Source organism: Pelecanus crispus, chromosome 3 (genome assembly GCF_030463565.1).
Source record: "Pelecanus crispus isolate bPelCri1 chromosome 3, bPelCri1.pri, whole genome shotgun sequence".
NCBI lineage: Eukaryota > Metazoa > Chordata > Aves > Pelecaniformes > Pelecanidae > Pelecanus > Pelecanus crispus.
The window spans coordinates 47,872,260-47,899,274 of record NC_134645.1 but is presented as its reverse complement, the minus strand read 5'-3'; the positions used below and the strand labels follow the sequence as shown (position 1 = coordinate 47,899,274).

Below are 27,015 nucleotides of genomic sequence, written 5' to 3'. Positions count from 1 at the left end.
TGGACTGAGACAATTCCAGAGATCAAAGAGCTCATGCAGTCAGTTCTCCAACGGTGCAAGTCTGCGTAACAAAACTTGTTAAATTACAGATTTGTTAGTTCTTGTGCTGAACAGTTCTTTATATCCAGTTGCTTCACATTTGAATTTTCCAGAAATAGACTGTTCATAGCACTTTTTTTGTGCCCACACCATTCTCCACCGTGTCACAGTCTGCAAGAAAAGAATAATCCTCTTTTGTGCTAGACTATTTGGCTCATAACTTCTCAAGCTAATTTTCTTGAGTGTGAAGCAAGACAACTGATCTCTCCAATTTGGGAAAACAGTCACACTTTAGAAGTCAGCTTGCCATTAACTGCATCTAGAATTTAAAGTTTTGGACAATGCAATGAGAGCCTTATTCTCAACAATTCTCCTTCTCATTTATCGTGTAATAGTAAAAGTAACTTAAACAAGAGTTGAGCTAGAGTCTCTCATTGGAAAAGATTACAAAACTCTCTATACTTCCTTAGAACTATAGTACATTCAGTCAGTGTGATGTATTCAAAAGAAACTGAATTATAAGGGAAATAAAGGATGCCGAAAAAATTTTCTTGTAATTACTAACTCCAAAGACTAATTTTGCTCTGAAGGGTATAGATTGTTTCTAAACACTGCTGTACTCCTAAGAGTATTGTACTGAAGAGTTTACTAGATTCTGAAGAAAAAAGATACATATGTATTTGCCATATGCAAATAGTAGAAATTGCTTTAAAAAATGCAAAAAAGTTTCTTCAGCTATATGATTTGGGTTTTTTTTCTTTTTAAATATTCAGCTATACTGTAATTAGGTTATTTTGGAACCGTATTCTCACTAAAATGGGAGAATTGTTTAGACTTTCTTAAAGCATTTCATAGTCATTTAGACTTATTAAAGACTTGCTTGGAAATTCCTGATGGTAAGTTTTAACAAAGAGTCCAAGCCTAAATTATCTTCCTTTGCTGGTCACTGTCTTCAGTTTTGAAAAGGAAAAAAATTTACAGCTCATTTTCATGTGTTTTTCCAATCAGCAGCAACATTTGAACCTCTAGCCAACACACTTTTATTTCCAAAAAAGAACTTTAACCTAGTTCCACAAGCCTTGACATAAGTGTTTTTTGAACTTTGGACAAAGTTTTCCTTACATTACCTTTCAGTCAGTCACTTTCCTCAGAGCAGTTGTTACATCAGCCAGTGGGATCAGCAGATTTCGTGCCCTCCCCAATAAAAAGGGAATTCTTACCATTCTTTCCACACAGAACAGCTTAAGTCCATTTTTAAACTGTATCCTAAATATATTATTAAAGAGTCACTGTCCTTCTTACATTGTGGAAGAAATTCACGCTCCCTTTCCAGATAGCTAAGGGATGATAAAATACCATTTCATTGCTATAATAGATCAAAGGCAGTGAACCTTGGTTTTTTGTTTGGTTGGGTTTTGGTTTTTTTAACACAGCTAGCACGTTTTTCCATTTAACCTGTCAGACTTGTTCTTTTGTAGCTTTCTCATTTGTCTAGCACATCAGCTTTTTAAGTATGTCCTCTCATTCTTAATAATCTCTTTTATTTTGTTTTTAACTGTTATGATTGTCTAGTCTTTTTAGAGCCTTTTTGAAAGACAATATGCTGTTGCTCCAAGCCTTGCAACGTCTTGTCTTTAAATGTTTCAAGTCTTCTGCAGACCTTTATTCTTTTAGCTGCCATTTTTAGTTTTCACATAGCTTTTCCATTTTAAGTAGCTCTTAAATTTAACAGCCTTTGTATTAAATGAGTTGCCTTTGTTCTTGAAGGACTAGTGAATCTACATATATTACAAAGTGTCTTTTGTATGGTAACATTTTGAACCTGATCATTCATACCAGTCAGGATCAAGGTATATACTGTCTTCTGACTAGCTTCTTTATATCTGAAAAATTTAGCCTTGAAATTGCATCCATTATGGTATTTACCAAACTATGCTGAATAATTGAAAACCCCCTGTATTTGCTGGGATTTCTACCTTCACAGTCTTCTGATATCCCCCAGTATGTTACCTTCTCCATTTTAGTCAGGTATTCTGAGATACAGTCTTTGTACTGCTTTTTTTACTGAGGCCTGAAATTTTAATGCATACCAGTTCTCTTGTTCGTTTACACAGTTATTTTCTACATGATCGGTGCTGAAGTTTTCTTTAACACATAGCAACATTCTTCCATCTGCGTTACCTATTCCATTTTCTGTATACTATTTGCCTCTGTATCTTAGCATCTCATCTCTTTGACTTAATTCCCACCCCAGAGACTTTTCATCTCATTCTTCTTGTCTGCTAAAGGATCCCATTTGGACACCTTTCCCAACTTTCTCCATCATGTCCAGTTCTCACATTTTTTCCATTCAGTTGAAACCTTCATACATAGTTATTGTTAGGCAAAATATCTGATTTGAAATTATTAAGAAAATTATTTACCATTCTTTGCAGTCACTGTATGATTTTTACTAGGTACCTACTCATATAGCTTTTCTTCACAGAAGTGAAGATTCATTTTACTTTCTCCTTGTGCTATAACTTTTCCTCGAGAAAGGAGTAAACAGGCTTAAGCATTGGTGAGCCAGTTCCTGAGAGATGTAGCTGCTTACCATAGGCCTAAAAAAATTTAAATGGTGGAAGTTTTAGTCACATCAGATTCTGGAAGGACAAGCTCAGAAGTGAGACTGTGCTGCTGTTACTCGTTAGAATTATAAAAAATGCAGTGATTCTTTTTCTCTCACCCTTTACAGAAGCACTGTTTAACTTGTATCCTGAGCTATAGAGTTGGAGCGAGCCTTCAGTTTCATACTTGATCAGTCCCCATCTCTACCCCCAATTTTCATGTCCAGAAAGTTATTGATCTAGAAAGAAGAGAAAGGGGAGTCAGCAAGGTAGCAGCAATGTGGGAGTGCTGGACTCTGGAAACTTGATGGATAAAAGAGGCCTAAAAAATTAGATTGACTAAATGCTTGTTTCCTATTAATTATGCCCTCTGAGATTTGGGAAACATTGTTTTTTTCCTTGTGCGCAGTTTCTTCTTTGAATGATGAGTTTAAAGATCATAGAAGGTGACAGGCTGACAATGCTGGAAAGTAGATTTTTTGTGTTTGCCCAGGCCAGATGTAATTGGTGGTTCTGTCTTCACCTATTAATACATCCGTACGCTCTGAGGATCAGCCATTGCACGTACACCCACAAATGCAAAAGGGTATCTTTATTGCCAAGCTTGTTCAGTTCTTTTCTTGATATCATGAAGACTGCCCACCAGGGTGCCAGATCTGACAGAGATGAACGTCAGACATTTGTATGCTGGGATCTGAGTTTTGAAGCAGATTAACTATAGCAGGTAAGTCAGGTTAATCAGACGGTAGCAGACATCTTGCTACTGATTTTAAGTTGGCTCTCAGAGACAGAAAAATTAGTCTGATCTGGAGAGAACTGCAAAAATATGTGCTACAGAGTTTGCAATTAGTCAGTAGAGATAGAAGCTTCTTGCATATGAACCAACAGCTTTATCCTCGACCCTGTAAAATCCCTGATTTGCAAATGTTTCTTAAGGTAACATTTTTGTGTTTAAATAGCCATTATGGTTTCCTGCAAAGAACCTGAGTTATCAGAATTGCTCGCTTCAAAACCAGTACCCAAAACACAAGAGGATATAAAGATTAATCAGACATCTTGAAAAGTAATATGTTGTTGTGCAATATAAATTAGAGTTATTGTAACCTGGTTTTCCATCTTCCTCTTCCCAACCTTTTTTCCTCTCAAAAAATTTTCCAAGAAAACCTATTTATGTTTCTTACCTTGGCATTTAGAATGGAGAAACGGCTGAGCTTATTGCAGTAGGTAGTACTACCTGGAATGATTTTGCAGCACATTATAAAAAGTTCTGTTTGATTTTGACTGCATACATTTAAACAGCATAATGCTGTCAGAAAATATTCTGTTGAATGTACTTGGGATTTAATACTTTTCTGAATTACAGTCCTTTGCTAAAAGGTAGTAGTGCTTAACTTGCAGCTCTGTGAGAATTAACTGTGTGGCAAGTCAGGAACTTGCTATCAAAGAGCTATGAGAACATATATTTAATTTGCTGTAATTTATGCCTGTATCTGATATTATTTGAATCTGTATGGGTGAGAGGTATTTGGTTGTAACAACTAAAGACTTACAATGCAAGATTATTGAACTGTTAAAGTTCTGTTCTCTACGCAAGGCATTATTTAAGTACATTTCTGTCTCTAAACATTATATTATAAAGTAGAGAAGACTGATATTCTGACGAGTACAAAAACTGTAATTTTAAAGTGTTCATGTTCAGTCATTAGAAATGTTTCCTGTAAAATGTGATTTCCTTGAAATACATTTCCTAGTATTTACCATTTGACCTAACTGTAATACTATAAAGTGAATGTGGATTTTTCACAAGCTAACGCAAAATATGCAAACCTCTAAATAGCTATCACTTTCTTCTCTAAATGAAAATGCACTGTTAAAGAGCACTTCACATATGGTTAAGTGGTCTTTATATAGTCAACACCTTGGTTTATCCATATTTATTAAAACGTTGAACCTAAAGTTTTCCTATATTCTGCATGCAGGATATTATTTATTCCAATGCAATATTATTATGATAGCTGAAAGTCAGGTAAAATCAACAGGAGTAGTGTGTGTTTGAGCACCCAGGTAGAATTATTTCTTTTGTGCAGAAATGTGTGTGTGTGTATATATATCTATGTAATCATTCATTTTTTCTCTCCAGCTAGGTGTATGGTTTTCCTTGGGCTGCGCATACATTGCTTTAGAAGGCTACGAAGGTGCTGCCAAAGCATTTCAGCGCTGTGTGACATTGGAACCAGATGTATGTACTTTTCAACAACCGATTCAGATGGCTTATCTAAAAGCAACAAGGATGTTTTCATTATAAACAAGCAAAGCAATAATGAAAAACTTGTTTAAACCTTAGCCCTTTGAATAAATTGAACTTGTGCATGAAGGATATATTTTTGTCCTGAGGCATCATAAAAATACTTGCCCAATACTTAACTTCGTCCAAGTATGTGTGTGTGAATGTTAAAATACGTTTGAGCAGAAATCCCTTTATGCTTTCATACATTGCTGAAACAGAGAAAAAGGAATGAGTAGACTGGGAGGAGTGCTAAAGAGGGAGATAAAACAAAAAAATTAAAATACTTAGTCCCCTAAGTAATCAAATTCTCCTGAAAAAAAAGGTCAACTAAGTGGTTGTATGACAGGTAAATTTGTAACTATATAGTTCATGAGCACAGGGAGAAAGGAGCTTATCAGCCAGTCTTTCAGGATGCACGGGGCAAGCCATGCGTACAATATTGCTGTTTGAGTGTGACTATGCATTGAGATAGCAGAGGCGTCAGCTGGATTACCTCTTGGGAATGTACTGGCAATATTTTTGTCAAAAGACCTGACCTCCAGCACGTTGCTCGTTTAGAGTTAATGCCACCAACTTGATAGAAACTATTATGCATTCTTTGCTCTTGGGGAAAAGAATGAGAGTGCAATGAAAGGTGACAGAGCATTCTTTTTTCTTTATTAGTAAAATTAAATAACTTGGAAAAAAAATGTACATACAGACAACCCTGTATTTAACTGGAATTTTTACTTTATATATTGATTTTTTTTGTTGTTGTTCCAGTACAGTAGATTTGCTTCCAAGTAGATACTAAAATTTTCACTTACCTGTCTGGGGCCTGTACTTGATTGTATTCATATGAACAAGCCAACTGACTTCTGAGTGGGTTAAGTGGTATTTCTTTTGTGAGTAAAGGATGCTGGGCTGGCTCTTAGTTATGGAGGTGAAACCTATCTTTATACAACGATCTGCAGCAATGTAATGACCATTTTCATGAATTAAGCCTCAAAAAGGTTTCCCAACATGATTTAAATGCTCCTTGAGCCTGAGGATAGCCTTCAGTGCTAGAGTACATTTCATTGCAGTACGCAGGTTCTGTTCTTCAAATTTATACTAGTTGTCACTTTGCTGAATTCAGTGCTGTGACTTCAAATTTACAGCAGCGTAAGGCAATGGGCAAGAATCATCTCTGTACATGGCTCTGCAGGTTTTAGAGGAAAGATTGTCTCAGCACTTCGTAATCCTTTTCAGCTAAAACAGTTGATAAACACTGTTGGAACTAACACTGTTAGTTTTGCCTGAGGTGCATTAGGGGACAGATAATTTTTTCCACTAACATAGTGGTGCAGGTAAGTAGCTTCCAGCTAGTGAGAAGTGAGGTGCTAGTGAGATGCTGCTGGGAGCACTGACCTCTCCAGCCATCCCAGCTAGATCCAGAAGAGGATGCCTGTTTACAGTTTAAACTGAAGGCAAGAGCTGACTTACTGTGTTCCAACCAGAAGGCTGTTAATTGATATTTATATACCTGATTGTTGCTGTAGTCAGTAATATTTATGTATTTCTATTTTAATATAATACTTTCTATTTCAATGTAATATTTTGACTGCCTTGTAGAAAATATGTGTTAATATGTGTGATTAGTAAAATCAATGATATTTCACAGTAGTTTTATTTGCATATTTTTATGAAGTAAGCATAATGTGAGTGAATAAATTTTTTGATACTTCTCCTTTTATCATTACAGAATGCTGAGGCCTGGAACAATTTATCAACTGCTTATATCAGATTAAAACAGAAGTAAGTACTTCAAAAGGATTAGAAGATACTGCTTCCAAAATAAATAATTGGGACTCCCTTTTTTTGACACTGAGTTTTTTATGATTATGCTGTGGTTACCTCATATTTTGTAGTTCTTATCCCTTCAGTTCTCTCTCCCAGGTTGGATCACTGATAACTTATTTTATTTTGCAGGAAATAGTTTCCTAAACTTTAAAAGAAGTAGCAGCCTCTCACCCTACACTTTTTTCTTATTAAAAGTGTTTATGATGTAGTAAGTACAAAGTACAAAGAAAAGAACCAGTGCAAAACATTCATATGAAAGTTGGAAAGTAATTTGACTATGAAGTTAAAAAGATATGTCCATTTCAAGCAAACTGTATGTTTAGACCTATGTCAATTCATACTACATTAATCTCAGTAGATTTAAGGTAAAAGCAGGCCGTTTATTTTTTATTTTACAAAAGCAGATGGAGATCTACACACATAAGAGCTCACTTGTTCTTTTCCCTCCAAATTAACTATTAGTACAAGTTTTGACCTAAATGGACTGCCTTTCTTGTTCTGTATTTCAACTCAGTGTAATAAATGTTACTTGTAGACACAGAATACCTGAAAGAACTTAATATTTAAGAAGAATTTTCACATTATAACTGGTCCCAAAAGAATGAAACAAAAAATAAGATAAATTTTTAAAAACCTTACTCAAAATCTGACATCAATTTGTACTGTTATGCAGTCAGGACACAAAATAAAAAACAGAAAAAAAAATAGTAAATTTACATAAAAAGGTAAATTGATAAACATAGAAAGGAAATGTGGGAAGTTATATCATAAATTAATTCAAGAGATGGTTTGATATGCTAATGGGAGCAGGAGGGAAGAGAAAATGAAGGTTAGAATAACTACTCAAGACTAAAAAGTAATAGGAATCAAGAGCTTCTTTTAACTTTTCAGTAGTTCCTTTCATCTTCAGCAGTACCTTGAGAATGCCCAATTTATTGTCATAGACTGTGTGATACCTTGCTCCTTCTTTTGCATAAAGTTCAAAAGGGTATGTCAGATGCTCAGTGTACTGGCTTATGCTTGTTTCATAAAAGCATCTTTAATCAAAATAACTTTTCTGTCTGTTCATCTACTACAAGGCTGAGAAACTACTGAGTGATTAGTTTTACTTCATTGGTTTAATGTTATTATTGTTAATATATTCTTGTAATGTAACATGCTAAATACATACAACACTTGTGACCTATTTGATATTGTATCAAAAGCAGTAAAGGGGGACATCTTTCTGAGCTTTTTTCCCCCCAGGAATCACGTGGGAGAGGGATATGTGTACAGCAAATCTTAAGTCAGTATTACATGCTGATAGCTGAGTGTGGCCTGTATTTGCTGTGGAACAGCAACTTCTTTGATTATTTGTGTAGTCACTTATAGATAAGACTGTGTGTAAGTTAGTTTAACCAACTCTCAAAACAGAGGATATCTGTAGTAGTACACTTCAGTATAATATAGTTTGTGGGGCCAAGTAGTGGTGAAAGTATAAATTCTTATTTTTTAAGCCTGCTAGCAAAAAAAAAAAGGGGGGGGGGGGGGGGGGGGATTAAAAAAAGGAAAACAAAAAGAAGATTTTGCTTCTTCATCCAAATCAAGCTTTACCCCAACCAGGCTCTTAATCAGTCCCACCCAAGGATTGTGCATTTGGGTAAGGTTTAGCAGAGTCTCATAAAACAGCAAAATATAACGTGTAAATCTTTTTGAAAAGTGTATGCAAACAACTTGCTGACACCCAAATGAAAGGGGTTTTGTTGGTTTTTGGGTTTGTTTGTGTTTTAAGAGTCCACAAGGTTTGCATATTCTGAATTTCCTCCAGAAAAATTTATTGTGATGAAAACAGACTCTTTGGTTTACCAGAAAAAACTTCTCTGGGTGCCAGGAGGCCTTTGAAATCCAGATCTCATATTTCTCAGAACAAACTGGGACTGGCCCTCTGTCCTTTGGGTGGAAGATTCCTGGTTTCCGAGACAGGATGATGCACTGGTACTGCCTACTGTTTCCTGTTTGGATATGAATTGGTTTAACTGTTGCCCTGGTTAAGGATACTTCATCATTATATGACTTATTAAATACATAGGGGATTTGTTTTGACAGCCTAGAGGACTTTATTAGCGTAGCAAGAGTGATGATTTGAGAGGAATACAATTTCCATTCCATCCCATCCCTGTGGTATCTTATTTACATTTCACAGTTCCATCTGATTGGCATCTGCCCTCCTGATAAGTTACTAACTTTTTTGAGAAGATTGGGGAGATCATACAGGCTAATCCTGCAGATGTTGAAGAGCAGTTTCCGAAACAGTTTCTCAAGGTGATTGGGGTACATCAGTCAGCCAGAGCATCTTCCAGCCTGTCAGAGAGCTGTGGCAGACCCCAGCTTCCATTGTAGCAAAATTCATAGAGGAAGGAGCAGGTCTGTGTTCTTTTCTAATATAATCTATCAAAATCGGGGTCTGAAATCCCTGTTAAAAGTGGAGGAGACCCAGCTGTTAGTACATTTACTCAGCAGCATCACATATATCACAAGAGAGAGAAAAGGGGAGTGAACATGGGAAAATCCTGCCTGTGGACTATTCAGCTGTAGCTATGCCAAATGACCTGTTTTCCTTCATTAATTTTGTTCTATCAGTCATCTCTCTTCATATGTATTTGGTAAGTCTTTTAATTCTATGGGCTTAGATTGGCAGTTATTTACATTTTTCCCTGACCCAGCCGTTCCAAACTTTTAATGGTCTGATCCACTAGTTAGATATTCCCTTTTCCTGGCTGGGATATTTACACTGTCCTGGAGTTCTTTTTGAAACTCAACCAACAATTTCTTTGAGCTGTCTTTCTTTAGAGACAGCACTTTTAGCAACTTACGCAATAGAGCAAGTGAACTGCAAATTTTGATAACAAGCCATCTTTATATGAACTTTATTAAGAAGAAATTTATCGTCATACCTCCCCAAAGAAGATTTTTACCAGCCTGGGAAAACTCTGTTTCAGGTTTTCATTTAAAGCAATTTATTTCTTTGTGTCTTTGTACATATCGTGACTGTCCAGCTGAGAGTAAGCTTCAATCTCTCAAAGCCCTAAGAACCATATCGTTCTGATTCTGTAGCAAAGCTTTTTGTAAAGTTTCAAATTTATTGAAACTTCGGGCAGTACGTTTAAAGCTTTAAACAGTAGGCACCCAGACCTTACCAACATACGCTTCAGATTGCATTAAGACTTCTTACTCCTTCTGCCTCCTCTCTGGCAGCATTGGTTGCATGTTGTGCAGAAGGTCATACCTCTGTAAACTGTAGGTCAGCTGCTTTCAGCCCATGTTCTTGGTTTGGCCAAACTGTCTTCTCTGTTCCTTACCAGAGAATGCCATTACATCTCTCCTTGAGTAAGGGAATGGTAAAGAGTTGCCTGCAGTGGGATCCATGTGAAAAACAAAGATGTCTCCTGACTTGACAGTGATTTATAGGAACTATTCTGTCCACCTTTATTCCACAACACTTTCTCCTGCCACTGTGAGATGGTTCACTGGGCAGCACCTTTGGTGAAGGACCCTAATAGTGTTTGGGGCCACTCTGACACATTTGTACTGAGCAGTATAGCATCAGGGAACAGAGAGTGTAAGTAAAGCTTCCAGCTGACATGAGAAAAAAATGGTTGAAAATGCTGGGCTTCTGTGCAATGGGTATGCATGTTTACCATGTGCAAATGTTTAAAATAAATCACAAAAAGCTGTTATTGTTCAGTAACCTTCATTTGTGTGATGAAATGAGTCAATATCATTCTGCATTGGCTGTGAACTCGGTAATTTTTCATTTTTTTTAATGTGTGTTACAACTGCAGCATAAGTCAGATTGTTTTCTAATGGTCCCAGTTAAAAATTCAGAAAAGGAAATATTGACATAGATGGCACAATTATAATGAATTTTTGTCAAAACATAATTATGAGAAACATCGAAATTACCTAGTTCAGACTCTACAGTGTACTGTGGAGTGAACTGATAGAAAGTAGTTGGCAAGCGAGATTAAGGAATTATCAGTATTGTAAATTATGCACAATAACTTCTACATTGCACTGTTTTCTAAACCTGATTTTTTAAATAAGCAGCATTTTAGTTAATACAATACCAACTGATTTTAATATAGAAATCTTCTATATAAAATCTTCAATCTTCAAATCTTCTTTTCTGTTCTTTTTTATCATTGATTAGAATCAAAGCATTTCGAACCCTCCAAGAAGCTCTCAAGTGCAACTATGAGCACTGGCAAATATGGGAGAACTATCTTCTCACCAGTACAGATCTTGGAGAGTTTTCAGAAGCAATTAAAGCTTATCACCGGCTCATGGACTTAAGAGAAAAGTACAAGGATACACAGGTGGGGAAGTTTTCGTGTTAAGTCATCCTATATGTTCATTAATTTTTCATGTGGGACAGAGAGAGATTTCTGCTGATAATGGTATCAGTAATGATAGTACACATAAAAGTGAAGTAATGTAGGCAAGCCATTTAATTTTTTGAGATCTGGACTGTAAGACTGAGTATTTAAAATAAAAGGATGAAAAGTAAAACTTTTGCATCCAGATTGCCTTAGACTTTGTGGAAGGACAGGTCTGAGCCTTGCAGTTTTAAGATCTATTCTTAAATAAACCACAGTGCATAACCCCATCTTTCCATATTGTTCCTGCATATCTTAGTATCAGAAATATTATAAATGATTTAGTTTAAAGAAAGGTAAGGTTTTCCCATGTGTTTGAAAATTCCACAAATGAGCCTTTGAAAGTGAATTGTGTTTCATAGATTGGATGCATTACAGTCAGAACATTGATTCTTAATAATAGGAACACAGAAGAATAAAGGAGGTATTTTGCTCATCTTTCACTGTAGTTCAGTTAATTTCTGTTAAAACCCAGAAAGCCTACTTTAACAGCTTCAGCTGTGATGTTACCTTGCCTAAAACCAGGTCCTGATCCAAGCAGGGTTCTGTATACTCAGCGAAAGTAGCAAGATGAATCTGAAAGGCAAACCAAAGAATCCCTTAAGCAGAGTAGTGAAACACCTCCAAAAGCCTTTGCAAAGTTAATGCATCTGGTTGAACCAGCTTATGAGCCCTTAAGGAGTTTGTGTGTCGTACCAGGGTAAGAGGACCCAGCTGCTGCTGTTCATTGATCCCAGGAGTGTGTTTCTTTTCTTATCCCATAAAATGATTAAAAGTAGCTTTCCTGGATCTTGGGAGTTTGAGTCCAGTGATGAGGAGAGAGAAAAAGACAGAATTAGTTATGGTTTTAGAAGCATCTCATTTGTTCATGGGGGCAGGGGTGTTAAAAAGTGTTTTCAGGTTACTTTTGAATAACAAATTGTATGCGAGTACAATACTTACTACCATAAAGCCAACCATGCACATGATAACATTCTGTATGAATAAAATCTTTTGGGTTTGATATGGCTGAACATTAAAAGGTCTCAAACTCTCTTTGCACTAACAAGTATCTATGGAAAATAGTCTTATATATGGTAAACATTAGTGTGTTTGGCAGCTACAGTATTGTGGTACTGGTGGGGCCTGTGTGTTTATTCATGGAATATCTTGTAGATGGTTGGCTTTTTTTAATGCATCCTTTTCTCAATTGTTAATTTAAATACCGTTTTTAGGAGTGATCTACTGTATTATTTTAGTCAGATTGACCAGGAATAGAACTTTCTACCTGTATTTGTCCATTTTAGATCTTTCAAGATGATAGTGTGTTTTGTCAAATTTTATGTAGGATATTTTACTGAAATATTTGGGGATATTGCTTGTACTAAATTTCTGGTTTTGTTGTATAGCTCTTTTTTCCTCTTGTTCTCATACAACGTTTATCGTTTTTACAGAAGTATATATATGCTATGTATCCTATGGGGTTTTTTGCATCCTAATTTTAATTTTGGCTTCTGATAGGTAAAGTGCTTTATGGGTTTCATCATAACTTCTAATACAGTTTCATCAATTGGAAGGATTTTACTAGTTGGCTGAGAAAAACCTCAGAGCTTGATTAAAGAATTCCAGAAAGGCTTTAATCAACAATCTTACAAGGAAGAGAAGGGTATTCCCATAGCAAAACAAAACAAAAAAAAAAAGCACATAAAACTAAAAGCTTCTGCTGCAGTTCTTTACAAAGCTCACCATTAATTTCTGAGCCTCTCCCATTTGCCAACTGGCCTGTTTTAAATAGAGATGCTGTATAACCCTCTTGTGCAATTGTATTTTAACAAAGTAAAATCGTGAACATGACTAAGTGGAAGCGTACACCTCTGTTTCCATGCAACATAGTATGATCTTCTCTCAGGTTATATTTAGTATTTGTAGTCATCCTAGATTTTAATTGATAAACTGCTAAGCTAGATGATATAGTGTGAGAAAGGTAGGAATTTAAAAATCCAGAAAAATAAATATGCACGGGACTGGAAGAAACAAGTTGAGTCATTGACTCCAGTTCTTTATGAAAACAGAAAGCCAATCACTAATCACTTTTAGCATAATCATTATTGCAGAATACCCCATGTGAGACTGAATGCATCAATTAAGAGTGTGCAATTGAATATATAATTTGAAATGTCCTTGGTTTGTGTAGTTACATCAGATTTTTTTTTTTTATTTTATTTCAGCATAGTATGAAGTCATATTCATAAATCACTAATTTCTTCTAATAACAGTAAGGCATTCATATCTTCATCTGTGATTTCTGTTAAGCCATTGCTGCCTTCTTGTGCCAGACTTCTGAGTACAGAATGCAGCTTTGGGAACTTTTGCTTCTAAGCTATTCTAGTTATTTAACGATGTCATCCCTGTGGCAAAGGTTCTGAGATCAGGATATCATGAGGCTTGAAGATACATATGTACAGATTCTGTAGACAGACTTGAACAAGGAAAAGCTGAAGGGCTCTTTATAAATGAGCAACAATGCAATAAAAGATTACAGCAAAGGACATACTTTCAAAAGTCTCAGTTTCCTAGTATTCCCCTTAAATGTTATAAGCATGCTTTCTTACTGGTTCTTAAAATTTTTCAAATTTCCATATCCCTTTAAATGTTCATGAATGTACTGAGAAATATACCCTGAAAGCCTTTAATATAGATGTTATGTAATAAAAGATAAAGGCTCACTGAATTATCTGTAGTTTCAGCTAGTAGATCAGTCACTAAAAAGGACCTGAGGAGAAAGCCTTATGTGTTGTAATCATCAGTTTAGCTTCTGAATTACTAGTCTGAGGTGGTAAATACATATGAAGGATTTCTGCAACTGCTAATCACGCTACTTTGCACCACATGCGTGTTTCTGGAGGCAAGCAATCTTTTTTTACTTGGAAAGCTGCAGTTCTGTGAATAACAAAGTTATTTTGTGGGTGGAAAAGCTATTTTGCTACATTGCTTTCAGAAACCAGATCTTCATCCTGTGCTGTCAAAGAATATGAATTCAGAGGTATGGACAAATGGTTTCTCTCTGCAATTCTGTGTTCTTGAGAAACTAGCAAAGTTCTTCTGTTACCCTTTCCATCAAATATCATCCTCATTTCAGAGTCGTATTGCCAGACTGTTTCTAATAAAAGGCTGCAAGAGCATCTTCCAAGGGGATTTTGAGGAGCGAGAGTAGGAATTAAAAATTTCTGGAGCTCTGTTTCTTTTAAGTAGCTCACTAATGACAATTGTCTTTTATTATAAAGCTTTAATTTGGGAGGGGTGTAGGGAGAGCTCACAGACTGCAGATTTGTCCTTTTGGATCTGGTATCTGAGGGTTCTCTCCTTACTTGAGCGCTGTCAAGTTTGGTTAGTATTAGTGAAGCTTCTAAAAATGTTTTGACCAAGTGAATTTTTATATGAAAGGAGCTGTTTGGAGAACAGTTGTGGAATGAGATTAACTGATAGCAATCACAGCATTTAAAAATGATTGGGTTTCATTTTAAGGTTTTGTCCAATGGTGGGTTTTGTTCAGTTTTTAATAAACATCCATTATTCACAAAAGCAAAGGAGGAGGAAGAATGCAGATGGTGTGATGTCATACTAAACGCAAACTCTCTGCACAGTGGTCATATGGAGCCCAGTTCATTAAGAGAGGCATTTAAAAAAAAAAAATTAAAAAAAAAGCTCTACTACTTGTGTGGGATCCTGGGTAACAGAGCATTGCTTTAGTAGTTTAGTATGTATGGCAGTTTAAAATCTTTCAAAGATATAAATTAAAACCTAACACTTAAGACAACCATCTAAAATGTAAAGCTCTGTTACACTGCTAATACGTTTTGATGATTAGCACAATTCACTTGCAATTTGAAATAGCTTTATTTAACAACTGGGCACAGCCAAGTAGGGTTAATGATTCATTACTGTTTAACGGACCCTTTAATCCAGGCTTTCACACTAGTTTTGTTTTAACTGCTGTAGTGCTAAAGCTTACATGATGAATTACAAAAAAAGGACATAGATTATTATGATGAAAGTGTAAGCAAAGCCTGAACTCTGTGGGAATATGGGTAATTTTTCAGTTGCTAAATCCTACTGACTGAGGAAACTGGGTTTTTTTGCATGTGCAAACAAAATATCATTGGCTTTAAAACTCTTGATTACTATACATGATATTCATGTGACCTAATTTTTTGCACTTTGAGTAACAATTTTGTTAAACTGAGAAATTGATTGAGAAGTCATACATCTGTGTGTGAACCCTCAGGACCAGTTCCAGTTCCTTTTCAAAAGATAACATAGTTTAATGTTTCTTCTTACACCTCTTTTATGTTTTTTATTACAACACTGTAGTAATGGAAATATTAATACTTGCTGGTGTTTTTCTAGCAAATCATTATAGAAAACCTGATTGATTTAATGCTGTGTTTTAGTCCCTTAGATTCCAAAACATGAATGCAGTATGAATTTCAGAACTTTTTGACTATTAATAGTTGATCATATTTTCTATTATCTTAAGTGAAAATCCAAGCTGTTTAACAGAAAAGAAAAAGCAGCCAGTTTGTTGTATCATTTTATATAAGGGCTACACTGTTATGGGTTGGGGGGAGGAGGGAGGAGGTGTTTAGCTTATGTTCAGATGCTATTCTGATTTCATATTGATTCTGAAAAGATACCAGGGAGATGTATAATTTTTTTTCACTTTTTCTGTTACATAGATTTATTTCATAACATCATTGGCCATTTTGATTTATTTGTTTTTTTTTGCCAAAGATTTCATATATCTGATAAAGTCAGTAATGAATTCTTGGGATGCATGTTAATTGAGTCATTGCATAGAAGAAAAGTTGTTCTAGGAAAATGACATATCACAAATACTAAACTGCATATGTTTTTATTTTAAGTGTAATATACTTTGATACTGTCATAACTTTTGCATTACTTTCTGCCCGTGAACTACATCTTGGTTTGTGAGGATGCTCCTCTGTCCTACTTTTACTAGAGTAGTGGTATATTTGTGTGGTTTGGGGCTATTCACAGATCATCTTTGAAACTGTTTTTATCACTGTTTTTATGTTAATATTGCTATTAATGTGATTTCATTGTAAGTATTAATATCACATGGACAAAAACGTTGAAGCATTAAAGTTGCCAAATGATAGCCTCTCAAGTTAGGAAGTACCAGCATGAAGGTGTTTGCATACCCTTTACGACCTATCTTGAACGCAGGCCTTACGAGACTTCCATTTGGTTTTCATCATTATTTCTTCCCCAGACTCTGTGTCTCATGCACTACACAGAACAGGTATTTCTCACTTAACAAGACACAGCTTTCTGGGTTCTATTTTCTTCTAATTTACCATATGATCCAATGTCCTAATTTCCATTTGCTGTTTCTCATTTTTTTGAGAAGGAACTGAGGCACCGCAAAACTGTTTTCTAATTTTCAGCATCCAGTTTGGGACATGAAGGCTCATGGTTTTTTCTGGGACACTTGATATTGAGCTGCACAGGCTCAGCATTTCTGCAGGTCAGATCCCATATTCTCAAACCAGTGACTCAGAAAGTACAGCCATTAAATGAGTACTTATAAAAAAATTGATTGAACTGACTTGACTAGTAATTCACCAGGAGTGTATTAAACACAGAGTTTCCCAAGGTAGCATTCAGTTGCGCTCTAGTTTTCATCTCATCCACTATACATCTTTCAGTTTCTGCAGGTAGTTAAATAGAGGTCCTGTAAACAACAGTGTCTTCAGTTACCTGAATTAATCTGGTTCAGCCTGTTTACTGATCTTTTTATAGCGGTATTATAAGGTGAAAATATCTTTAGGGTATTGTCACAATTTCCTATACCATTATCTTCCACACTAGCGTGTCCCAGTAACCCAAATTTCTGTCTGGCTCTTTGGCTTCTTTATCTTCACCAACCATAGAATCTTACAGATGAGGTTTAAATTAGTTGAATTACTCCCCTAATAATATATTTCTTAGTAAATTCTATCCTTGTTGTACGGTACTGTATTTGTATTTTACTGAATCATTAACAGAGACCAAAAATTACAGATATCATTATATATACTGATGTTGATTTGAGTTGAAATAAAACCTTTTTCCTGCTGCTTTTTTGAGGTGCTGGCTATTCTGGTCAGAGTGGTAGTGGATGGTATGGCAGATCGCACTGGAGAGGTAGCGAGTGGATTGAAGGGGAAATTGCAAGAGCTCTTGGGCAGAGTGACTTCACGAGTGACAAATGATGCCAAGATCTGGAGACTTTATGCACAGCTTTATGGAAATGGACAGAATGATAGTGGTGAAGATATTGAAAAGGTAAATGTGTTGTGAGGTATACATTTTTACGGATACACACTTCTGCTGCAAATGTTCTGTTCTCTAACAAACTATGGTGCTATAGTAAGACATGCTCTTCTTCCAGACATGTTTTGCTTTAGTGTTTCTATAAGATTATTTTGTGCTTTTCATGTTCCTACAGCACACATTTTTATTATCTAACAGGAGCAAGACGTTTTACATCAGTTTTTGTGGATTTTTAAAAAATACCTCTTTCTTATCACTGTTTCATTTTAAAACATCCTATCACAGCATATGTGCATTGTCTTGGATTTGTATTCTGAAACTTTTCTTGGCAGCAATCTAATGGCTATAATCTATGGTGGTGTTTTGTTTTTTTTTTTTAAATTGGAATCTTTGATTCTGAAGACAAGATATTGCAGCTTCTGGAAAAAAAGTAGATCTTAATGCTTGATCCAGTGACATCATAAGACATCTATATTCTTGTTTGCAATCACTACGGGAAAATGCATTTAAGATAGTCTATACCACAGTTAGAGTTCCCAGAGTAAAAGTGCTTTGTCCTTACTTAGCTTAAAATGGAATTTATTAACGCTTTTTAATTCTTAATCTGTTGAACCATTGGTTTCTCTTTACCGGTCTCTGGTTTTGCTACGTTAACTTCCATCTCTTGTTCCTATCACTTCCTGGGTAATCGAGTTGATTGCATTTCCAAAATAACCACTCTGCGCTGATAGAAGTGTTTACTTTGTTGTGTGCTGAAGTGTGCTTTGCATTTGGTATTAACTTTCCAAAATTCAAATAGCTTTGCACACTCCAGAAATACTTATGGGTTATCAGATCTTCACTGAAGCTGAAAATACACAAGGTCAGCATTCAGTATGTGTTTCCTAATGGGGGTATGCCTTTGGTCTGGGCAACAATGTCAGTCTGGAGGATTGCTTGTCACTTGATGTCAAGCATATTATGCAGATGGTTGGGCCTACAATTGTATGCCTCTGGGGTTAAACTTGTAATTATTTGGGCCTTGCTCATTGTCTTCCTCTTTACGCTTTGCCCAGTGAAATGCCGTGTTTAGTCATTGACAGTGTCCATTATACCTCCAGTTCCTCCCTTTTTTTCTTCCCTATTTTTCTTTACAGCTGCACAATAAAAGGGATCTGGCCTATTTAGAATTCAGAAATACAGACACTGCAATATCCTGTAATATATCCTCAAATTCTTACTCAGACATGCAAAGTAGCAGAGGCCCTGTCTATACTATAAATGTAATCATTTCAGAATCTGGTTACATCAGAGTGTTTTTTCACTAACCCAGTTAAAAACATGGTTTCAATTTGTAGCGTAGACAGGACTTTAACTGTGTTTCCTAATCAGACTGTTTATGGAACACGCTTCCAGTCTAGCTTGCCCTGCAAAATGAAATTATGTTTGTAAATACTTAAGGTATGCTTATGTGTGTATCCAAGTATCCTGATATGATGGTACCATAGATACAGATCATGAAAGAGCAAAAGTGCCTACAGCCACAGCATATATTGATTTACAGTGTAAAAATTAATTTACAGTACACTAGATAATCACTGCTAGCTTTTCTGATACCATATTATGAAGTAAAAATGTTAAAAACAGTATTTATTGTCTTCACTGGCAGAAGCACCATCATGTGTCAGTCAGATATTAAGTTGAATATAACTATCTGTAGAAAAATTCCAGATGTATCGTTGCAGTTTTCCACCCACATTTATTATGCAAAAGTTCAATGAATTCTGAAAGGGCATTATTTACTATATTGTGGCATCATAGGACAAAGATGGGAACAGATCTATCAGTGTCCTGTACCTCCTTACAAATGTAGGGTTTGACCTTTATTCTATAATGTAATACCTTATTTAGTGCAGATTTAATTATATTTAACCAATTTTGTTCCTAACATTGCATTTGAAAGAACAACCTTGTATGTCTGGCTATTGTAAAGGGTGGGTTGGTTGCTGAGTTTTTTACCTTTCTGCTCTGCTGACGTATCTGATGCCATGAATCGCTAGAGTCTACAGTTACAATTCACAACAGTGCTTTGTAAATTGAATCAAAGTCAGACAGGGTTTACAAGTTAGGAGTGTAAAACTGTTGATGTGTTGGGTTTGTGGGGTTTTTTTTCTTTAGCTTAGCATATATTTACTCTTACACTTTTATGTATTCAACCTGCCACCTCATTCACTACTTCATTCTTTCCTATGCTGAATGCAGTCCAGTCCACCCCTTTCCCACCAAGGAATCTTTCCAACCTTCACGTTTCCTGCTGATCCATACCCAGACTATGAAACCCTTCTGTTCCTTGAACTTTCCCCAGCTCATAAGTGTTTCCTTCCAGGATAAATCCAGGTTCCAGAATTGCAAACAAACAGCCCACAAGACTTTGAATTCCTTCCCCTCCCTGACATCTGTCAGCAAAACCCCTCTAATTTGCTGCTCTGACTCAGGCACATGCAGACTGAAATCAGACTGCTGTAAAAACTGTTGTTCCTTCTGTTGAAAGTTCTTGCCTCTGCTGGCCAGAATTGCTACCAATTATAACCTAGGTTATTATGAAAAAAATTAATTTGCTCTGGTTTGACTTAATACACCTTTACTGCAATTTACAGCAGCATGAGCAGTTCAATTGCACATGCCATAGTGATTGGAACTCCGGTGGGAGAGAGAGGTAGAAGCTTCTGGGGAAACGACCCCTAAATTTAATCTGTATTTGTTCAGCAATCACAAGTCTTTATTGCGCTCGTGTACGTGTACCGCAACGAAAGTTTTTTATTCCTTTATATGATATTTAAACTCTTCAAAAAGATAGTTGAAGAGCTGTCATTGAACCAAGCCATGTAACTTCTGGCACGTATTTGTTTCGTGTTTCTGATGCTGTAGAAAGAAAACAAAACTCGAAAGCAAATACTAATTTCTTCTGCTTACTTTTTCATGGTTTTTTTTCTTAATGGGACCCTTCTTCCATACTGTTTACATTTATTTTTCCTGTTCACACTGAGAACCAGAGCAGTATGTCAGCTAATAGCTGCGTCTGTAAAATATGTTCTTCGCCAAGAATACATATACAGAAAGAAAGCTTTGATGTATTCAGTTATAAATTTTTTAGGTACAAAATTGCTGTTCAAAGTGTGAGTACAAGTATTTTTCCCTTTTTCATGTGCATTTAATTATGATGACTTGGCAAACATGGGTCACATCCATCAGTCTAGACAGATTTCTAGAAGATAAAAATTAGACACATGTTACTTTATATGCCTCTCATACTTGAGATGCAATATTGGTGGAGAACATCTGTGTTACAGCTGGTGCTTACCCTTGCAGAGAAGGACACTACTCCAATTCACAGGAAACTCACAGCATAGTAAAGATACATTCATTTTCTGGATTGAGCATTAATTTCATAGATACTTCAAACTAAATTAGCCTCCTAGTTTGTTTTTTAACATAGTGATATTTTTTTTCCTCCTTTCAGTCACTGCAGTGTCTCACTAAGGCACATAAATGTGAAATTCAATCAAGTGATTGGGAGAAAGATGTTTCTTCTTTTAAGGAAGTGGTGAAAGGAGCCATAGAGATTGCACATGGTATGTTCTACCTGAAAAGAATTTTTATTGTTCAGTGTAGCAAATATTTATTAAGCTTAGTAACAAAATAATATTACACTTTACCCATTTTATTTATTCCTACTATTGGGAGTTTTCTAACAGAGAGCATCATCCTGATATTGCATACAAAAATATACTTGGAGTGAGGCAGAAATTGTGTTGGGTGAGTCAGTAAACATATGACTGGTAAACATGGGATCAATTAATTTCATGGTCTAGCAATTTCATAATGCAAGTGAAAATGCATCTGTAGTTCATCTCAGTCCTCAAATCATCACGTAAGTTTGATTGACTGTGCCGGTCAGGAGATGGACAAAACTTAGACTCACTAAGACTATTCACTGTGCTGTGATATTTATGTTTAAGAAGGATACATATACCTGTTGCGTTTAGAGTTATCTACCCAAAATTACTTGGCATTCTTTGTGTTTCTTTTTGGGGATATTACATTAAAAACTTGTCTGTGGAAGGTGTCAAGATTTTTAATTAAACTTTGTTGTTTAAAGATTATTTCTATAAAGGTAATGCTTCTTTGTTTTGGGGTCCTTTTCTTCTGGTTTGGATTCTAGTGGCTATAAAATGCAGCAAGAACAAATCTAATCACCAGGAAGCTTTGCAGATACTTTCTTCAGCTCGGCTCAACTTACGTGGCTTGTCATCCAAAGCAAAGGTAGGAATGTTTGCAAGGTAGGAATTTTTGCTTGAAAGCTAGAAATCTTTGTTCTGTTGCCAGAAATCATTTATCTGTTTTGAGTCATTTATAGATCAAATAATATCTGCCTGTCTCAGTGCATCATCAGATGGATATTCACCTCTACACTGTTAAGGATTCCAGTTTTAAGTAGACTTTTATTTCCCTTCTTCCTGCTAGGCTTTGACTGAAATAAACCCACTCCTGTAAAATGTCAATGCTATCTCATAGACTAAGTTAGAATTTTACTTAAAATGTTGGGCAAACAGTCTTGAATGTTTGGAAGAAATCAGTCATTTCAAAGACCTGTTCCTTATGTGAGTAGTCATGGGGGAAGCAGGGCAGTCTCAGCAAGAATGGATGTAAACCTGCAGAAAGGACCAAAATGTGTAAGGACTACTTTGCATCACTTGAAGTGTTTTAAAAACAGTGTTATTTATTAAATGAGAGGACAAACATTTTCATGGATGCCTTACCAATTCAGATATTAATTCATTGGAAAATGTCATCATGTTTGAATCATATGTTTGTTTTTTGGAGTTGTGCCTCCATAGCCAGGCACCCAAAGGGCTGAGTCTGTTTCTGCACCCTTATTATCCTAATCTTACCCTTCACCTTTCAACATGAGACACAGCCATAGTTTAACTGAGGACTGATCTGGAATACTTTTTCATTCAAAATACACTTAATGACTTAAAGAAGTATTCTTCCTGGTTGTGTGTGGGGTTTAGTAAATGTGAATTACAGAGCATAAGTTTTATAACGTGTGCTGTCGTTACAAAGTGTTGATCCGTCATCAGTGTGCTAAACTTGGCTCACTCTCTTGTAAGTCCTGTAATTTTAAAGATAAAAACCTGGGAAAGTTGTATAAGCAGTCACAGGCTGGCTCTATAGCTGTGCTTTTAGATACTGGCATATGCAAGTCTTCGGAAGGTGGTGAAAAAAGTCACAGCACGTATGTTTTGTTGTAATTCACAAAATGGTTTTAAAAAAGCAAAAGTGTGTAGACTGAGTATGACTGTCGAAAAAGCAAGACTACTTGACATAAATGATATAAATGCAAGTACAGGTGGTTTATATTATGCAAGATCATGCAGTATCTGAAAGATTAAGAATAGGTGAGTCTAGTAAATTGTATTTTTAATTCCTGAAAGCACTAATTAAATGAACATCTCCATTACTGGCAGATAATGGTACCTCAAAGTTTTATGGCACTTCTGAGAAAACTGACATGTTACAGATAAAGCTATTGGTGTGACTTCGCTGTTTTTGCATACTTTCCAAGATGCCATCTTATTTTTAATTTGAAGTCATATTGAATTTCCAAAGTTTAAAAACTCAGTCATGTTCTGTAAGATCCTATGCACAAACAGTTTAGCATTGTTTATGCCTGTCCAAGCTTGACTGCAGCATCTGGGTTTTTTTTTTTTTTCTTTTTTCTTTTAATAGAGAAAAGCACTTAAAAACTGGGCGAAGAGCAGACTTGGTAGTTAAGATTTCAGAATGGATAAAGGAACAGTGAAAGTAACTTTTAAAAGATCAAATTCCAAAATTTTGTAGCCAGGACATACAATTGGAACAAATCAGTAGGTTTTGTACAGGTGAAACAATGTTGCTTCTCAGACTTCTGGCCTTTCCTGGGATCTCCATCTCTGACATTCCAGCTCCTGTGTTGTGCCAGACTCATGATGCACCCACGCTCTGCTGAAGGCTGCAACTCGAAAATGTGTTGTCGATGGGCTCCTTTCTGTGAAGAGCCACCCAGGCAGTCACTTGCTCTGCCAAATAGCACAGTGGGCTCTTTTCTGCTCCTTGCCCCCATGCATCATTCCGATCTGACAGGTGGGGTCTCCAAAAAGGAGAAAGGTCATGGAGCTGTATCGTAAATGCATGAAATGGGCGTACTATTGTGGGGAAACGTGGGGCGCAAAGCCCAAAGAATGATGGTGCGTGAAACTTACCCAGGCTGCATCTAGTTGAATAGATCTCTTCAACTGTGGGGAAAAAAAAAGATGAACAAATAATTATATCATCCTGATTTATTTAGCTGTCTTAGCCAGAAAGAACCAAACTTTTCTGTCACATTCCCAGTGTGAGGTTTTTGGGCTGAAAGTCAGAAAAGTTTCTGTACTTGTAGCAGGAACATGTTCCTATTTTTGTGTAAGATGTTCCTTTTTTCAGTGACAACACTATTCTGAGGCACATTGAAGACCTTGGTTCAGGCCTTTTAAGTACATTTTTGTTTATATACGTATCTGTATTATCCCATTATGTTTTCATGATATAATGATGTACAGATGTACTCCAGAGCAACTTTTGTTTTCTTGGTTTGTTTTTGTATCCAAATGTAGGCTTTTCCTTTGTGTCAAATGAAGTGTGATTCACTCTCCCTTTACATAATAAAGGGAAACACGTTTGGGTCCCCCCCCCACCACCATATTTCTGTGGAATGGTACCTCACACAGCCTCCATATTACTTGAGTCAAATGACAGGTCCTGGCCTTGCAATAGCAACATGTTCTGGTGCAGCATGCACAAAGCTCCAGTCAAGCTTGCATATCTTAAGGCTTTTAGACAAGTCATTTAGTATTCCTCTCCCTTGGTTTCCCTGTAAATACGTGAAGATTATGATTGCTCATAAGTTAGCTGCTTTGTGGTTTTGTTGATGTCTTAAGGTCTTTAAGAACAAACTATTTTTACTACTCTATTACTATTTGTTTTCTCTTGAATAACTTAATTACACACAGATTATTGTCTCCACCCACGTGTCTTGACACCAAATGTTAAAAGATGTTTATTTGGGGTCTTGGAGAAAATGACACAACATATATATGACACTGGGAAAAATGTCCATTAAAATTCACAACTACTGATTTATCAGCAGGTGGGTTTGTAAACTGCAGTGACAGTATGTGAGATGCTCCTCTACTTTGAGTTTCATGGTGAAGTCCTTCACTTTCGATGGGATCAGGAGTCAACGTAGGCAGTCAATTCAGAGCAGAAACCAAACATCCACAGGAGGATTTGGGCCCTTTGGCAAAGACCACATGTCTATATATGTGTGCATGCATTTATATATTCACCTTCTGTTTGTTAGCCACAAAATGGACTTTTTAAAGAGAGAGATACCATCATAGGTACCAAAAATACGAAAGGCAGGATAGTGGTGATGAGCTTTCTGTATTGTCTCTACGCTGAAACAGCGAAACTGGATGTATGTCTTAAAATAATGTATTTCTTTTTGTCATGCAGCAACTTTTTGTCGATGTAACAAGTAGTGAGGTTCACAGTGAGATAGCTGATGAGGTGACAACTATGGACAACATGATTGCTGAACTTCAGGAGCTGAGCAACCAGCTGAGAAACCAATGCTGACATTCGGACCAGATTTTGTGACAGGAAGTCAATGATGACACGCTTCTTTTGCCACAGCTTTTACTGATGAAATGGTAACAATTCTAATGCAGTAACACTCTCAATAAACATTTTTCTGTACAGTGCTGTTCTCGTGGTCAGCTTTCTTCAGAGTTCAAGCTGCTTTTTAAGATTCCTATCTGCTCTCGCCGTCTTACAGAGTTGCATGTTTCGGTTCCTCAGGCCCAGATTTTCTGGAACAGAGCTACTTGTATTTAGAAGGCGATTATTATTGAGGATTAGTTCTGCCTGGCTGCAGCACGCCCGGGCGCCAGGCCACTGTGGGGTGCCCCACCTGGGGTGCAAGCGGGGGAGCAGGAGGGGCGCCAGGGCGGGAGGAGATGGACAGCACTCGGCAGAGGCGGGAGCTGGGCCCAGCCTATCGCCCTCACCAGCGAGGCGCACAGCCAATCAGAGGGTGCATCTGCCTGCGGTTGGCCAATCAGAGGAGCTGTAAGGCTGGCCCATCAGTGGTGGGAAGCTGAGGTGAGGGCAGGCTGTCATGGCGGCAAGCACTGTGGGCAGTGGGGAGCTGTGGGCAGGGCTAGGGCCTGAGGTGGCTCGCTAGGTCATCAGGCACTTTCCGATTTTAATTCAGTGTTAATTGCTTACAGGGGAGTAGGAGTGGGGTCCGGAGAGTAAGAATTTAGTCTGTTCTGTTATTCTTGTAATACAGTCAAAGTAGCAGGATGTTTGCTGCGTTAGGATTTACAAACAGTTATTACTTAAAGCAGCATTATTTTATTCAAAAATACATAACCTGTGTCCCATGGACAGTAGACTAGCACTTCATTTGGGCCTTTTACAGGCATGGGGATTTCCCCTCACTGAGGCAGCAATAAAACGGCAATCTAATCTAAAATACTTACATCTGACTAGACCTGAGTAAGTTATTTTCATCTAGAGCATTTTGCATTGTTTCATTTTTAAGCATCTTTGCTACAGCTCTTCTTAAAATAGGATTTTTTCAGGGTTTTCCAGAAACCTATGCAAAATAGTTTCCTCACTCATCATGACTCAGGCTCGCCCTTCCATTTGAGAATGGCACAGTCTCCAAAAATGTGATTATCTATATTCTGGGTACGCACCATCTGCGATACGGTCATTAAAACTATATCGTTGCTAAATGGGAAGAATACTGTCCCTGAAGAGAAAGTCATGAGGTAAAAGGAAACCAAACAATTAATTGGACTTGAAGCAGCAGTAAAAGCATGTTATTTTGGTGTGTGAAGAGGGAAACATCTCAATGCCTTTGTAAAGCTTTGTATCCTCGTGAAGCTTCTTAGAATGGAGAATTATTTGCTGCTGGTATTTTAACACGAGGTTCCCACAAAAATTATTATCTTAACAAAGGGTTTACCTGCTAGTGAAGGACTGCTGGCTCCAAAACACTTCTTCAATGAAGTGGCCCAGAAAGGTATGTTCCTGCTTCCTCTTTCTTTGTATTAGTGGCATTTTCATCTTCCTCAGATACAAAGTTTAGATTGGATATTAGGAAAAATTTCTTCACAGAAAGAGTAGTCAAGCATTGGAACAGGCTGCACAGAGAGGTGGTGGAGTCACCATCCCTGCAAGTGTTCAAAAAATGGGTAGATGTGGCACTTTGGGACATGGTTTAGTGGGCATGGTGGTGTTGGGTTGATGGTTGGGCTGATAATCTTAGAGATCCTTTCCAACCTTAATGATTCCTAGTTTTTACTTTCATTAAAAAATAATCCAGCCACCAAGCCAGGAAACATGAAATTACTACTCTACCCTGAATTGGTTTAGTGGGTGGACTTGGTAGTGTTAGGTT

At 36.7% G+C, this 27,015-nt stretch overlaps 1 protein-coding gene across 1 annotated transcript in view; it reads left to right on the top strand.

Annotated features, from left to right (window-relative positions):
* The window catches only part of TTC27 (tetratricopeptide repeat domain 27), a 134,707-nt gene extending 109,526 nt beyond the window's left edge, over nt 1–25,181 (top strand). Inside the window, exons 14-20 of the mRNA XM_075708062.1 lie at nt 4,786–4,884; nt 6,656–6,708; nt 10,943–11,108; nt 17,298–17,495; nt 20,983–21,094; nt 21,685–21,785; nt 25,059–25,181. Coding sequence (XP_075564177.1) covers nt 4,786–4,884; nt 6,656–6,708; nt 10,943–11,108; nt 17,298–17,495; nt 20,983–21,094; nt 21,685–21,785; nt 25,059–25,181 — 852 coding nt within the window. The remainder of the gene's footprint in view (nt 1–4,785; nt 4,885–6,655; nt 6,709–10,942; nt 11,109–17,297; nt 17,496–20,982; nt 21,095–21,684; nt 21,786–25,058) is intronic.
* Nucleotides 25,182–27,015: the final 1,834 nt, after the last annotated feature.